Raw genomic sequence first — 17169 nt, 5'->3', positions numbered from 1 at the left:
ACATTTTAGTGTTCGCTCATCTCTAATAATAATAATTGATATATTATAAATGTAATTTTATATAAAATTTACCTCCTATATAAGGTATATTAAGTCATGAGAAAACAATCTCAGCACTACTTCTATAAACATACAAAGTGCGAAAATATTTTTGGCTATGATTGTGATGTATAATTTTCTATTATAGATAATGAAAAAAAAAATACTCTCTTGTGTTCTATGCAGTACATGAGAGAAAGGTATAAAACTGAGGGACGGAGTAGACTAAGAGCACACAGAGACGGGCAGACAGCCTGACTCCATGTGTCCATGTGATTCCCATCCTACACAGGACTGACTCGGTGACTGTGGACACACAAAGACATCACTTGCAGCAGTAATATCTCCTAACTATGTACACAGCGTCATGTTCTCTTCTACTTCTACTTCTGCTGCAACATGCAACTGGTGACCTGAAGACTTCTGGCTGTTCTCTCCAGTCTGTGTTTTCTCAGCATTATTACCAAAAAGGAGATTTTCTTATCGGAGGACTAATAACTGTAATGGGGTCAGTAATGAGAATGAAGCTTGAGTTTGACAGAAAGCCTATAGAAAATATGCTTGACTGCAGGATGTGAGTAGACACATTACAGTAATGGGAGTGAGTAAATAATAATATTGTATAATACTTTACAGGATGACGGAGGTGAATATAAAGGGCTGCAATGTCACAGGTATATAGTACATATTGCCAGCACATTGTCAGTGCAGCAGAGCTGAGCTTGTCATTTATCACAATTCACAGAGGCATCAATTACTATAACAATTACAATATACAATTAAAAAAAAAAAAAAAAATCTTCCACATTCTTCTGCCCTGCAAGAAAATGGACAAAGGTGTGTATAGTGGGCAAAATTCACAAGTCATGTGTCATGCCTTACTTGTAATGTCTTTTCAGCCTTGCACTCACTTCATTATTTAGCTACCATGCTTCCACTTGTGTATATGGCTACATGTGTGTATTCTCTTATGCACCTACACTGAGTTCTATCTCTATTTAGGGGTATTGCTACTATATTTATTTTTTGTGCATATACTTTTCAGCTAGCTGACACATTATAATATTATTACTGTTTTATACACTTTGTTACACTTTTGCATGTTTATATTTTACTGTTTATTGTTGCCTGCCACTCACCGGATTTTTTGGTGTGTTGGTCCTCCTATAACTAGCCAGTATTTTTGATATTTATATGAACTACAATTTTGGTGTTTTTTCATATTTGATTATTAATAAATACAATATTTTTATGGTGATCCTGTCTTTTGACAATTTTTCCTTAAAATTCACAAGTGTCAAACAGTCAAGATACAGTCCAGTCCCATTAATGTGACCACTTGTCAAAATCCAGATTAACTACCTTTGGCAGAGCGGACCGCGGCGAGACGTGCAGGAAGAGAGGGGATGTTGTGATCATGTCACTGGGATGTTGAGCCATGCCGACTCCAGGGCCGTGGCCAGCTGTGCTAGGTTATGTGGTTGAGCATCCATGGCGCGAACAACAAAGATTGTGGTCCCAAAGATTTTCAATTGGGTTCAAGTCCAGGGAATTTGCTGGCCATGAGAGCACAGTAAACTCATCCTGGTGCTCCTCGAACCATGCACGTACACTGCAAGCTTTATGATACGTCGCATTGTCCTGCTGGTAGATGCCAATATCCTGAGGAAAAACAATTGGCATGTAGGGATGAACATGGTCCACAAGGATAGATGCATACTTGTGTTGGTCCATCGTGCCTTCCACAATGATGAGTGCACCCAGATGGCTGATGACACTTGCCTTCTGCCATTGGTTATTTAACGTTGACGTCAAAAGTAGGCGGTGGTTACATTAAAATGACTGGACTGTGTAGTTGACCATCTTCCCAGGAGTGGAGAGCTGTACAAGTTTACCCCAAGATTAGATTGTGCTATACACAGCGAAATTGCAAAAAGACCCACAACAACATCTCAGACTCCATAGACCTCATGTTAAGTGTTCAAGTTCATGACGATCCAATTACAAAAAAAACTGAACTTGTATGACTTGTCTAGATAGTTAATCTTAGCCTTACCTGTGTGATTGACAGCCTGTCTACCAATCAAGTCTGTGGCAGGTCCTGGACTTCCTATATACAGATCATCAGCTCACACAGGTTTTGCTGGCTATATTCACCTTGTCTTTGCTTCCTACTTGCTCTTGCTATCGTATTACTGACCTTCCCTTGTGATTACTCTTTTGGATTACGATTTTGTACTGCTTTGTCTCTCTGGCTTTGACCCTTGCTTGCTGACTTTGCTTCTGTGTTGTTTTATCCTGTCTTCTTCTGTGTGACACTTATTCAGAAAAGGGATTGTGACCCAGTTGTTCCTGTCATTAGGACAGTTGTGGCAATTAGGTAGGGACGGGGGCTGAGTCTAGTTTAGGGCTCACTGTCTGTCTTCCCATTCTTCCATTGTTCAGCAACAGCACTAGAGAATTGCACAACTTGCAATTCCCTTATACATAATTTTGGCTAGCTGTTTTACCTTGCCGAAAGCCAACACACGACGCTATTTCTTTTTTCCCTAGTTTATTAAAATTGACCTGTTTCTTCATTGAAAAAATTAGTTACATATAAGTCCCAAAAAATTAGGGATAGTAAAGTTACAGACTAGCTAAACTAACACTAGTACAGTTGGTGTTCCTTATTGTTAAAATTGAGTTTTTGCTGTACAAGGCTGAGGCCCAACATTGCGGAAATGCAGCTTCTTTTGTTGCAGATTTTGCTGCGGTTTTTTGAGTTAAAACAAGGAAAGACTACAAAAGGAATATAAAATATATAGGAAGTTCTTATTCTTCTCCCTTCCGCTCAATCCACTCCTGGCTTTGGTTCAAAAAACTGCAACAAAGTCTGCAACAAAAAAAGCTGTGTTTCTGCAATGTGGGATCTTAGCCTAAGACCGTATTGCCTGAAGGGAAGACTGGAGCCTTACCGTGTGATTTCTGATACTATTATGCTATTACTTTGTACTCGAGTCATGTATTTGAAGCACTTATGTACTTACAACTTGGGGGAACCAAGATTCTTTGGATTGGATAGGTCCAATATGTTTGTGGAGCTATTATTGTTTAATGTTTTTACTTAATGGGGGATATTTTGTATGTGAGCAAATGTAGCAAAGTTAAAAGTTTTAACAACACCGTGGCACAGACGTTGCCTCAACTCTTTCAGTGGCTTTCCAAAGCCTTTTCTTATGTTCTTTGATAAGATATCACAAGAGGTGAATAAAGCAATCCATGGCACATTTTCAAAAAATTTGGGATTTGGCTTAGCCCAAACGGTTTGGCGTTTCCGCACACTATGGGGTGTGTACAGAGCTCAGATTATAATAATTGGAGACCCAGTGAAGATGCAGAATAATTAAACAAAAAAAAAAAAAAAAACACTCATACTCACCTTTTGACATCTCTTTTGGGCTCCATCACAACCTCTGATCTTCTTTCTTGACTCCTCTGTAACATCAACAATCCTGGGTCATTGCTTAGACCTATGACTGAGTTTCAGCGGTGACCCAGGGCCATTGATGGCACAGGAGAGGCCAGAAGAGGCTTGGGACACCTAGAAAGGGAACCAAAAACAGCAAGAGAACCCAGGAGAGGTATGGAAAGGTGAGCATGGGTGTTTAATATTTTTCTGCACCTCCTTTGAACCTCAAATTGTTATAGTCTAATGTCTGAAAAGACCTAAAAATATGATATCACTTCAGATTTACACAGATCATGTTGATAGGAAATCTGTAACATGATTATATATAAACACTCTAATTTATTACTTTATTAAAATGTTCCTATTTCCATCAGAATGAACCTTAGGACCTACCAAAATCTCTTAACCCTTGTATATGCCATCGAAAAAGTTAATCAAAATCCACATTTGCTGCCCAACACCAGTCTAGGCTTTCAAGTCGTTGACCCTTGCTATAGTGAATCTAAAGCCCTGGTTGGAATGTTTAATATTCTTTCTGGGTCGAACAACCAAATAGTAAACTATCGCTATGAACACATACCCGATATAATTGGATTTCTTGATGGAATGTCCTCTAAAATCTCGATTATGCTGGCCAAGATGTTTGGATTTTACAATATTCCACAGGTAATGTTATTAAAAGGTAAGACTAAAGTAGAATAAGTAGATCCCAAAAATCTAAAATCTAATTTTCTTTGTATCCCATGCTGATGAATCCCTTTCCCTATCTTGCACCATATGTACAATTTAGAAGACAGGTCTTTCATGTAAGACATTGTACTATTATTGTGCTTACATGGTACAGGGCACGAGATGAACAGCTCTCAGTTTTAGGGTTGATGAAGCAGAGGGTGCATAGCTCTTTCCACTCAGTCTCTTACCATTTCATGCCTGTGCCACTCCATGCAGCGAGCGTTGATTACTATGTCATCACCGATCCTACTTCAGCAGCAAAAGCAATGCTCCTATTGCTGAATTCCACCTTCTGTGCACCAACTGCTTCAATTGCATATCAATTTTTTTCTCCAAATCTATGTAAATGACATACATGACAAAGGTATGTTTTTAATCACTGTAACATGCTCTGTGATGTGGTGGTGACAATTGAATATGCTCGAAGGAGGTTGCAGACTTCCTTTAACCCCTTCCCGACATTCACTGTACTACGGTAGTATGCCAGGTGCACCGGCATTTAGTTTTGGCTACTCGTATTTTGGACAGTAACCTGAGGTGGCCTCCGCCTCAGGTTCCGATCCAAAAAGCTCCATGTGAACTTACCCCAAGGTTGAGTTCAGATGGAGTTTTTTGGTCTGGAATTTGAGGCAGACCAAAAAATGAACAGACCTAGTCGGGAGGGAATGTCTTCAGGCGGATGTCCGAGGCTGAATCGGCTGCGACATCCGCCTGAAGAATGAGCATGTCGCTTCTTTTTTACAGGAGACGGAAAAAAAACGCTCGCGGAAAAAAAGAACTGACCGGCTCCCATTGATTCCAATGGGATCCATTTTTTTGGTCAGGATTTTGAGGCGAATGCCACCTCAAAATCCTTACTATAACACCCTGTGTGAACTCAGCCTAAGAACGGGGCCCCACGGGCCAGAAATGCAGCAATTTCGCCGTGGTGTTTTACAGTACTTGCAAAGTGGATGAGATTCATGAAAATCCCATGCCCATTTTGTGGTAAAAATTGTAGCGCAGACACACTGTGATTTCCAAAATCATTGTGGTTTTGAAAATTGCAGCATGTCAATTATATCTACAGAAATGCCGGCAGCTTTCCCGTAGATATAATTGTAACAAAATGTCCGCAGAGGAAAATGTGATTTGAACTTTCTGTTCAAAGCACTGGGGGAAGAGACCACGATGTGTTCACAACACGGTTGTTCCCGCAGCGCATCAGCGCAGCGTTTCTGGCCCATGGGCCTTAATCTAACGTTGGGAAATTACTACAAGAAAAACTGTTGGGCGCTTGGCTAAGCTAATTTGTGAACAGATGTAAACCCCAAGCAGATCTAAAGAACAGAGAGCCGAATGCTAGTGTGAACCTAGCCTTAGTTTTCTATTTGCCACTAACATGTTCCCACATTACACAGCCTTTGTTGTATAATCCCGATTCAATATTCTGCTGCTGTTGGTGATAACTGCAAAGCATTGATATACAGTAGGGTTGAACCGATCTTGAGATTTCAGGATCGATTTTAAAATCCGATTTCCGATCATTTTCCAGCTGATCGTGATAGTGATATTTGCTCGATCGCTGATTGGGATCCGATCTTTCCCGATCTCTCAACTCTATTTATGATTAGAGATGAGCGAGTAATACTCGATCGAGTAGGTATTCGATCGAATACTACGGTATTCGAAATACTCGTACCACTCGCTGTTCGAATGTAAAAGTTCGATGTAGAACCAGCATTGAGTGGCCGAATGCTATACAGTCGGCCAATCAACGCTGGTTCTTCTCCTACCTTTAGAAGTCTTCTCTGTACAGCATCCCCGCGGCGTCTTCCAGCTCTCCGGATCTTCATTCACTCTGCCAGGCATCGGCCTGGGCAGAGCCGACTGTGCATGTCCGCTTGTAGTGCGGGCATGTGCAGTCGGCTCTGCCCAGGCCCGATGCCTGGCAGAGTGAATGAAGAGTCGGAAGAGCCGGAAGACGCCGCAGGGACGCTGCAAGGAGAAGACTGCACGGAGGATCCAGCCCGACCCTCACTCGTGGACTTGGTAAGTATAATTTGATCGAACGTTGCCTACCCCTGAAACGAGCATTTTCCCCCCATAGTCTATAATAGGGTTCGATATTCGATTCGAGTAGTTGAATATTGAGGGGCTACTCGAAACGAATATCGAACCTCGGACATTTTACTGTTCGCTCATCTCTATTCATGATTTATACATGAATAGGGTTGAGCCAATCTCTGACCTCGATCCTGCCGGAAAAGATCGGGATTGAAATTCCGATTGCGATTGTGAAATTTACTCGATCGGAATCCGATCTTTTCCGATCCTGATCGCTCAACCCTAATATAGAGTTATGAAAGCAAAACTGCTTTTGTGCTCACCAACAAGATGCTGCTAAATTTTGGAGTGTTCCCTCTCTTTTGCACTTGCTTGCCCTTGCGCCATATGGGAGCCAGTACTAAACAGTGCTAAAGTATTTTATTAATAATTCAAATTATTTTATTTTTAGATCAGTTACTCCTCCATGGATTCTCTTCTCAGTGATAATGTTCAGTTTCCTTCATTCTATCGCACTGTCCCTAATGAATATATACAATTTCAAGCTATAGGTAAACTAATCCGATATTTTGGATGGTCCTGGATTGGTTTATTTGTGCCAGACACTGAGTCAGGTCTAAAAGCCAGTCAAAGAATACAAAAAGAGCTGGAACAAAGTGATGCATGTTTGGCATTTTTGGAATTTCTTCCTTATCGTACAGCCATTGATGAAAGTAAAACTAAGGCCATTGTTAATAAAATAAATAGTACTTCAGCTACCGTAATAATTGCCTATGGAGATAAAGACTACATGCTGACATTGCAGATAAAACTCTATCAATTCCGCTTACCAGAGAAGATTTGGATCATTTCTTCACAATGGGAAGTTTCCTCCGAATTTGACTATGAATTTTTAAACTTTCTTCCATTTAATGGTAGTTTGGCTTTTGTTCTTCATGCAAATGATATGCCCGGACTCTCCGAGTTTATACAAAATGTTCAAGCTCAGCGTTACCCAAATGATATTTTTATTGAACTTGCATGGAATGAACTTTTTGAGTGTGAACATGGATTTATGAAATCTCGGAAGTTTTGCACTGGAAATGAAACAATCGGACTTTCAAGTTTCAAACATATATACGAAGAAATTTCCTTCTATAGCTACAACTTGTATAATGCTGTTTATGCCTTAGCTTATGCTTTGCATGGCATACAATCCCATAATACAATGGAATGGATTGAAAATTCTAATCTGAGATCTTGGATGGTAAAGTATAAATTACAATGACAATATATTGTGATATAAGTATTAAAGGTGAAAGTTCTGAAATGATATGGTCTATCTGTCTGGTATAGATCAAGGGGTGCATCGTACTGTAAGTTGTAATTTCACTGCTAGTTCAAGTCATTGACCAAGAAATTAATAGTAAAAAATATGCAAATCTATTCTCTAGGATGTAATTAGGAGAACAGTGCACTCTGTACGCCGCCCTCTAGAGGACAGCATCCTTAACACCATGCATGACTCAGTTAAAAAGTCTATTTAATCATGATGCGGATTTAATTGCCAAATTCCCAGCTATGGACAGCACTGTTTCAGCCTATTGGGCCTTCTCAGCATAGCGTAGGGATACTGATTTGGCAGAGTGAGAGATTATAGACCAGGGTCAGGGGATACTCGTACACATAAGGGAGAGTGTGTGCCTATATAGGCAGTACAGAGACTTACAAGTCATTCCTGTTCCGCTAGGGATTCTGGGTAAAAAATATGCAAATCTATTCTCCAGGATGTAATTAGGAGAACAGTGCACTCTGTACGCCGCCCTCTAGAGGGCAGCATCCTTAACATCGTGCATGACTCAGTTAAAAAGTCTATTTAATCATGATGCGGATTTAATTGCCAAATTAGTATTTCTATTCCAAAAAGAACAGATTCCCAGCTATGGGCAGCGCTGTTTCGGCCTATTACATTACATTTACATTACTATTAAATCCTGGAGAATAGATTTGCATATTTTTTACCCAGAATCCCTAGCGGAGCAGGAATGACTTGTAAGTCTCTGTACTGCCTATGTAGGCACACACTCTCCCTGATGTGTACGATTATCCCCTGACCCAAGAAATTAAAAGATATTGATCTTCTTACCTTTAGGCCAGGGTCCCACATGACATAAACGCTTTGTTTTACAGACACTGTATAGTGGATGGGATTCTAGTAAGTTCCATCCCCACAGGGTGGGAAAATACCTTTGGAGTTTTGGAAATTTCAACATGTCCATTTTACCTACAAAAACTCCAGTGGTTTCCCTATAAGTATAGTGGAAGCAGGATGTGCTTTTTGTGAAAAGCACTACGGGGAAAACCATGATGCATTGCTGCCGCAGTCTTTCCCGCAGCGCTTTTTTGCTGCAGGATGCTACATGGGGCCTTAGCCTTAAAGGGTTATTCCTACCACAGTAAATAATCCTGATACAAGATACTTCAATGATAGTGCATTGTAGGGTTGAATGATTGGGATCGGAAAAGATCGGATTCCGATCGGCGATCGAGCAAATTTCACGATCGGGATCAGCTGGAAAATGATCGGAAATCAGATTTTGAAATCTCAAGACCGGCTCAAACCTAAAAGGGACTTTTCCCAAGAAAAGCATTGGCTAAGGTTGAGCGTTCGGGATTGGAAGAGATCTGATTCAGATCAGCGATCGAGTAAATTTCACGATCGGGATCAGATGGAAAATGATCGGAAATTGGATTTTAAAATAGATCCTGAAATCTCAAGATCAGCTCAACCCTAGTGCATTGAAGTATATTAAAAATACATACACCTCTATTAAAGGCTAATAGAAGTGTATTACAGACAGGACTGGGAGACTTCAATAGGCTCCCAACTGTCTATGCAATGGATGGTTGCCCTTCAATTTCATTTTTGGGGATGGTAATGTCATACAACTTAGCAACACCTATGAGTCACTGATAATTAGTAGAGATGAGCGAACAGTAAAATGTTTGAGGTTCGATATTCGTTTCGAGTAGCCCCTCAATATTCGACTACTCGAATTGAATATCGAACCCTATTATAGTCTATGGGGGGGAAAATGCTCATTTCAGGGGTAGGCAACGTTTGATCAAATTATACTTACCAAGTCCACGAGTGAGGGTCAGCTGGATCCTCCGAGAAGTCTTCTCCGTGCAGCGTCCCCGCAGCGTCTTCCAGCTCTTCATTCACTCTGCCAGGCATGGGGCCTGGGGAGAGCCGACTGCGCATGTCCTGCGCATGCAGAGTGAATGAAGAGCCGGAAGACGCCGCGGGGAAGCTACACGGAGAAGACTTTTAAAGGTAGGAGAAGAACCAGCGTTGATTGCCCGACTGTATAGCATTCTGCCAATCAATGCTGGTTCTGCATTGAACTTTTCCATTCGAATAGCAAGTGGTACTCGATCGAGTACGAGTATTTCAAATACCGTAGTATTCGATCGAATACCTACTCGATCGAGTACTACTCGCTCATCTCTAATAATTAGATGTGTCAGACATTTGACCCAAGCATCTAAAGGGTTAATGTGATCAGAGTGAATGTTGGGAATGTAAAACACATTCTTATGATTCTTGTTTTAGATCCATAAGTATTTGAGAAAAATCTCCTTCACAAACAATGTAGGTGAGGTTGTGCAGTTTGATGAACATGGAGATGGACAGTCAACATTAGATATCTTGAACTGGATAGTACTTCCCAATGAGACCCAATATGCTGTGAAAATTGGACAGTTTGTTCCAAATTCCTTCAATCAACTACTGATAAATGAAACATTAATAAAATGGAGACCGCCATACAATCAGGTGATCAATTGCTTTAACTTACTTTATTGTCTAAAAAAAAATCACTGAAAAACCAGAATAAACATATAATTCCCAAATAATTAGAATTTACTGTAGAGAATACCTCATAGGGAATTAAAAGATATAAAACTTAGCTTTTATTAAATATAGATTTACAAAATGCCATAATAGACTTGTCAATCAAATGCAAATAAGACCCACTGTGTAGCAAGGTCAAACCCCACACAAAAAAGGGATTTGACCCCTTTGGTTCAGGGTTGGCCGGCACTAGGAAGAGTAGGTTCGAGTTGTCATAGACGCTGTAACTAGGTCTAGAGGGGTGTGTGCAGTGAGACAGGATTGGATTGGTTTGGAACATAGTTGGGAGGTGCATTGTGGTTCTATTTAAAGTGCATTCAGTGTGAGCGCGCTGCCGCTGACAATTGGGCAGACCTGCTAGTGGTCAGACCACACCACTGTATTATCTGAGCAGTTTGTTCTGCAGTAATTACCCTACTGTCTAGCCCCTGTTGAGTCCATGAAGGATGAAACGCGTAGGGGCTCTAGTTTGGAGACGCAGCCCTACTCTCATAGCCATTTACCTGTCTCTACTGGGCAGGCTGACACTTTTTTCTCCTGTGTTGGCGTGGCACTAGGCCAGTAACCTCATAGGACGGTTTGTGTTCAGCTGCCTATTGTATTACCTAGAGACAGGTGCTACTATCTCTATTGGCATGAGAGTCTGCTATCTCATTTTTTTATATTTAGGGAGTCAGGATTATTGTTTATCCATTTTTTACTCCTTTTTTCCTTCCCCCTTTTTTGTGTGGGGTTTGACCTTGCTACACAGTGGAAAAGAAAAAATAAAGGATAGGTGAGTATACTATCTCAGGACGTCTTAAAACAATTAAATCTTTATTATTATGATTAAAATAAGTAGAACTCTGCAAAACCACCATCAATGGACAATTGGTTGAGATCACTGTATCTGGGAATTGATGTGGACCCACTCAGCTCTCAGCTCAGCGTCATCGCTGGGTGGTAAGCAACGCCCCCTCTCACAGTACAGCGCTATAGACGCTGCTTTGAGGAAGGACGTTCCGGACTGACTGTCAGAAACGCCCTTATGACAGAGAAGAGCTACGGTACCGCCACTGATAGATCTTCACTAGGTGCACATAACGGGAAAGCTGATTTCAGCGTACTGTCGGCTTTCTAACGGTGTATTAAACTGCATGTCCCCCAGATAGTGAAAGGTCCTCTTTAACCAAAAGAAAAACTAATAAAGAACACATCTGTCCAATCCTGATAACAATATACTTCTATCGTTATATTGCCTAAACGTGGGATCTGTTTCCATTTCTTCCATGTTCATAGACTCCAATATCAACATGTAGTGACACTTGCCTACCTGGCTATAGAAAATCACTGAAAGAAACCTATTCATCCTGTTGTTATGAATGTGTCCCCTGCTCGGATGGTGAGATTTCGAATGACACAAGTAAGTGAACTAGAAGCACAGATTTTGGTAATTTTAATAAATAAATATGATTTTGATAAAACAAAATAGAATACTGAAATGTAATTGTTAAAATTAGGTACAGTGCTCCATTCCAACCCAAATAAAGGGGTTGTCCAATATTTTTTTGAAGGATCTCCATTTTTCAGGAAAGAGCTGTTTCATTTGTCATCTGCTGTATCCACTATTGTATCTCCATCTCTTCAATGAGTCAAAGCTGCAATGCACAGCATATGGACAAGAGTTGTACTTCTACGAAGAAATGCAAATCCTTGACTATGTAGATAATCTGTTTTCCCTTAGTCCTAACAGCAGCACAATACGGGACATTTTTTTGCCCCTGTGTGCTGGTAGGACAGGCAGAATTTTTAGTCAGCCAAATTAAATATGGATGGCTATGACCCTATAAGAGGGCACAGAGACTCCCCCCCCCCCCTGCATGTAAATACAAGAGTAATAATATAATAGGGAGGGAAGCCTTGTGCTGCTGTTAGGACTAAGGAAAAAAAAATATCTACATAATCAATGATTTCCTGTCATCCCACCAGCAGCACAATATGGGGAGATAGGAAGTAATCCCCTAGGGTGGGTCCTCTCTCCTTACTGAGCTTAAAACTGCTTGCCCAAAAGCAGTAGCTTCTGAAGCACGCGTACTCAGCCAGTAGGGGTTCACAACGGTAGACTCAGAAACTCAGGAGGCAGAAGCACAAATCTGGTCTAGGGGCAAAGCCCTATTCTCTGCCCAGGATGTTGAGACCACTCTTGTGGAGTGTTCTCTTAGGAGGTCTGGCAGAGATAATCCTTGGGCTGCAAAGGAAATCTTTATAGCCTCCCTAACCCATCTAGAGATGGAGGCTTTAGAGGCTTTAAGGTACCTTTGTCTTCCGAGAAATTCACAAGGAGGTTTCAGATCTCCTTAAAGGACGTGTGCGGTGTGTATATAGATTTTGAGACACCTGACCAGGTCCAGTGTATGGAGCCTGACTTCTTCTGAAAAGGAAGGAGAAGGATAGAAAACCGGCAAGGATATCAACTGGTTGATATTAAAAAGGGAAGGCACTATGGGCCTAAACCCCAGAAGGAACCTCAGTTGTACTCGATCCTCGAAGAATGAGATACAGGGTTCTTCTGAGGAGAGTTCTTGGAGTTCTCCTACCCTCTTGGCAGATGTGATGGCCAGAAGGAATGTGGTCTTAAACGTCAGGAACCTTAGTTCAGCGTCTTCTAGAGGCTCAAACGGTGGATTACAGAGAGCCGACAGGACCGTGCTGAGATCCCACTGGTGGACAGGAGTAGCAATTGGAGGTCTCACTCTTGTGGCCTCTTTAATAAAGGTGTTCAGACAGACGCCTCCCTAGATAGGCAGGCAAAGCGGCTACATGTACCTTTAGGGTGGCAGCAGAGAGACCTTTGTCTAGGCCGTCCTGAAGAAAATCCAGGATCACCCTCACTGGGGGATCGGAGGAGTCCACAGCATAATTTAGAAACCAGGCATTGAAAATCTTACCGAACCTGCAGTAATTTTTCTTGGTTGATTCTGCTCTGGCACATGCGAGGGTCTTCAGGACGGCTTCTGACAGTCCTCTATTCAGTAATATGAACTGGTCAACCTCCAGGCTGTCAGGTTTAATCTACTCAGATCCTGGCATCTCAGCTCTCCTTGGGTTACCAGGTTCTGGGAAGAGCGAAGCCTCCAATATATCCCTTGACTCATCCTTATGAGCTGGACACACCAAGTCCTTTTTGGCCAGAACAGGATTATGGAAATTCCCGAGACTTGGTCCTGTCTTATTTTCATCAATGCCCTGGGTATGATGGGAATTGGAGGGAATATACATACCAGCCTGAACCTCCATGGGATGGACAGGGCATCCACTGCCAAGGGATTGTCCTCCTGATACAGTGAGCAGAACTTCTCCACCTTGGCTTTGAGTCGGTTTGCCATAAGGTCGACCTTTGGAAGACCCCATCTTTGGATGATCTGTTGAAACACCTCTGGATTAAGGGACAATTCTCTTGATATAGTAATACCCTGACTCAACTGATCCGCTACTATGTTCAGGGAGCCCTTGATGTGAAAAGCAGATAAGTGGGACAGATTCTTCTCTGCCCATGAAAAAATTAGGTTCGCCTCTCTCAGGAGGGCTGGAGACCCGGTACCTCCTTGTTTGTTGATATATATCACAGTGGTCATGTTGTCCGACCAAACTTTGACTGCCTTCTCGTTGAGGATCGGGGGAAATGACAAAGCACCAGATAGACTGCTTTGAGTTCTTTCAGTTTGGAAGTTCCCATTTCCGGTCTTGTCCAACCACCTTGTACGGTCTTGTCGTTCAGATGGGCTCTCCATCCCCAATGGGATGCATCTGTTGTCAACAGGGTCCAACAAAGTTGGACTGAGGACCTTCTGTCTTTTAGGTGTATCCACCATCTGAGGGAAAGACGGGTACTGGGAGAAAGGCAGATCTTCTTGTGCAGTCCCTATGGAGACCTGTTCCAGGCGCTGAACACTTCCATCTGTAGGGGAAGCAAATACCATAAAGCCCAAGGGATTTCCCTGGCCGAGGATGACCTCCGGCCGAGGACTCTCATGGTGTTTCTGATGGACACTTGCCGGGTCTTGAGGAGAAAACAGGCGGTCGACTCTATCCTTAATTTCCTTGAGCTGGTGAGAGAGAGCTGCATTTTTTCTGAATCCAATAGGAAACCCAGGAACTTCTTCTGGGTAGATGGCACAATTTCTGATTTCTCCCAATTGATTAGCCACCCTAACCTCTGTAAGAAGGAAATGACTATTTGAAGATGTTATTGGAGAACTGGAATAGACTGCACTTTTATGAGCCAGTCGTCGAGATAGGGACTATAAACAGGCCTTGCAGTCTGAGGGCGGAGGCGACAGATGGGACCACCTTAGTGAAGGCATAGGGGGCTGAAGAGATGCCGAATGGGAATGCGGCAAATTGTAAGAACTCTCTGTGGCCGGCCATCTGGATGGCAACAATGAGGTATCTTCTGTGTGGATGATAGATGAGGACGTGTAGGTATGCATCCTTTAGATCCAGGTTGATAATAACTTTGCCTTGCTGACAGAAAGATGTTACAGAACCCACAGACTCCATCCTGAACGGTTTTCTTTTTATAAACCGTTTGAGGAATCTCAGGTCTACTATCATCTTCCAGTCTCCTGAAGGTTTTGGAACCAGGAAGACTGGGGAATAGACCCCCCAGACTTAGTTCTGAGGGGGGAACCCTTTCTAGGGCCCCTTTTGAGATGAATTCCACAATGGATCTTTCTAGGATGGACTGTTGACCAGCAGGCATAGACCTAGTTGTGAAAAATTGGTCGCGGGTAGACTGGTTGAACTCGATGGTATAACCTTGTTCTACTACCCGCAGGACCAATCTTCTATGAGGGTTCACCACATAGCAGAAAAGTGGGAAAGATGACCTCCCACTGGTAAATTGGCCACAGAGAGTGGCATCCCATCAAATTCTTTGGCTCCTCTCTGGAGGGCCCTCGTCCAGCTCCCCTAGAGCAGTACCTGATACGCCTTTGAGGCTGCGATCTAAACTGGGAAGATGATCCTCGACCCCTAGAAGGGGGAAGTCTTATGCCTCTTGTAGCTTGAGGCAGCAGTCTTTCCCTGCCTTCAGCTAGCCCCTCCATCAGATCATCCAGCCCACAACCAAAAACATTTCCAGGCTCAAAGGGAAGGGAGCACAAAGCAAATTTGGAGGCAACGTTGGCTCTCCTGTGTTTAAGCCATAATGATCTCTTGGCGGCAGTTGATTCAGCTGATAGAAGACAACAGAAAGGAAGTTGACAGAGTACCATAGCAATAATTATTAGTGATTTTAGACTCTGCACTGAACATAGAGGGAACGCTGAAAGCTCCCACACAACCTCCACGGCTGCAACTGCAGCACAGGTAGGTGAGCACAGGCGCTGACAAAAAAACAACAGAAAGGAAGTTGATAGAGCACCCATAGAGCACCTACAAATCAGGTAAGACAAAACACTGCAATAAACCTAGATCTTTCTCTCAGAAAGAAAGGATAGGAAAAGAAGAAGAAGGTTTACAGACACCTTCTTCCAAACCAAACAGGAGGCCACAGGACCTCTACCACCTGTCCAGTCACACAGGGCAGAAAAAAACAAGCGGGGGTGTCTCTCTGTGCCTTGTTATGGGGTCATAGACATGCATATTTAATTTGGATGATTAAAAATTCTGCCTGTCCTACCAGCACACAGTGACAGAAAATACCCCACATTGTGCTGCTGGTGGGATGACAGGGACTTCTTGATTTCTAGTTTTTGTTAGTTATTTCTTACTATTTTATTATCCATTAGACGCCTTGAACTATATTAGTAATTGCTACTGCTATTGGAAATTAATTAATAATGTCCTTATATATTTTCAGATGTGGATAAATGTTCCAAATGTCCATTAACCGAATGGCCAAACGAAGAAAAAGTAGCGTGCGTTCCTAAGGTCCTAATATACTTATCTTACGAGGAACCTCTTGGAATATGTTTGCTTCTTGTATCAGTCGTATTATTTCTCCTGACTTGTTTAATTACAATGACATTTATCAAATACAGAGACACTCCAGTTGTAAAAGCTAACAATAGAGATCTCAGCTATATCCTCCTTCTATTCCTCAAGATGTCTTTTCTGTGTCCATTATTATTCATTGGTCTTCCTAACAATGTGACATGTCTTCTTAGACAGGCAGTGTTCGGAATTACATTCTCCATGGCCGTATCCTCCATCTTGGCCAAAACCATATTAGTTCTTGCTGCTTTCCATGCCACCAGACCAGGAAGTAAATTAAATAACTGGATTAAATCCCGATGGCCCAACTGTATTGTCTTACTTTGTACAATGTTCCAAGTTATAATATGCGGTATTTGGCTTGGGAAATCTCCACCGTTCCCATATTATAACATGGATGATGACATTGAGAGGATATTGGCTGAATGTAAGGAGGGTTCCTTTGGACTGTATTGTGTTCTAGGATATATGGGATTCTTAGCCATTGCCAGTTTCATCATTGCTTTTTTAGCTCGGAATTTACCCGATATTTTCAATGAAGCCAAATTTATTACATTCAGTATGTTGGTGTTTTGCAGTGTCTGGATATCCTTTATACCGGCTTATCTGAGTAGCAAAGGGAAATATGTTGTGGCGGTTGAGATATTTGCTATCCTCACGTCTAGTGCTGGATTACTGGGGTTAATATTTATTCCTAAATGTTATATTATACTTATTAGATCTGATCTAAATGTCATTAAACATTTTAAACGAAATAACTATTGATTGGAAAAAATAAAAAGTGAGGGGAATTCATAAAGACTGGCATATTGTGTGTCAGTCTTGGTGATCCCTTCACATGGGAAAATTACTCAGCTCTATGACAAGACACAGGGCTCATTATATATCACTTACATCCTAAACTGAGCTGTGTACTTATAGGGTTAACAATAGAGATGAGTGAGTAGTATTTGATCGAGTAGGTATTCGATCGAATACTATGGTCTTTGAAATACTCGTACTCGATCGAGTACCACTCACTGTTCGAATG

The 17169-nt window shown here is 41.9% G+C and overlaps 1 protein-coding gene across 1 annotated transcript; it reads left to right on the top strand.

The window, feature by feature from the left end:
- The first annotated feature begins 560 nt into the window (after positions 1 to 560).
- LOC142213365 (vomeronasal type-2 receptor 26-like) lies at positions 561 to 16904 on the top strand. Its single transcript, XM_075281682.1, has 6 exons — positions 561 to 613; positions 3865 to 4156; positions 6720 to 7514; positions 9864 to 10085; positions 11442 to 11565; positions 16006 to 16904. The coding sequence occupies exons 1-6, from the start codon at positions 561 to 563 to the stop codon at positions 16902 to 16904; spliced, it is 2385 nt and encodes a 794-aa protein (XP_075137783.1).
- Positions 16905 to 17169: the final 265 nt, after the last annotated feature.

The sequence above is a fragment of the Leptodactylus fuscus genome, chromosome 7 (assembly GCF_031893055.1).
Source record: "Leptodactylus fuscus isolate aLepFus1 chromosome 7, aLepFus1.hap2, whole genome shotgun sequence".
NCBI lineage: Eukaryota > Metazoa > Chordata > Amphibia > Anura > Leptodactylidae > Leptodactylus > Leptodactylus fuscus.
The sequence above is the reverse complement of the archived record's forward strand: the minus strand, read 5'-3'. Positions and strand labels throughout refer to the sequence as shown.

Coding starts and splice junctions, on each gene's coding strand:
- LOC142213365 (XM_075281682.1), top strand. CDS start 561: ATGAAGCTTGAGTTTGACAGAAAGCCTATAGAAAATATGCTTGACTGC. Junction 614..3,864: donor AATATGCTTGACTGCAGGAT/GTGAGTAGACAC, acceptor TATTTCCATCAG/AATGAACCTTAGGACCTACC. Junction 4,157..6,719: donor GATTTTACAATATTCCACAG/GTAATGTTATTA, acceptor TTTTATTTTTAG/ATCAGTTACTCCTCCATGGA.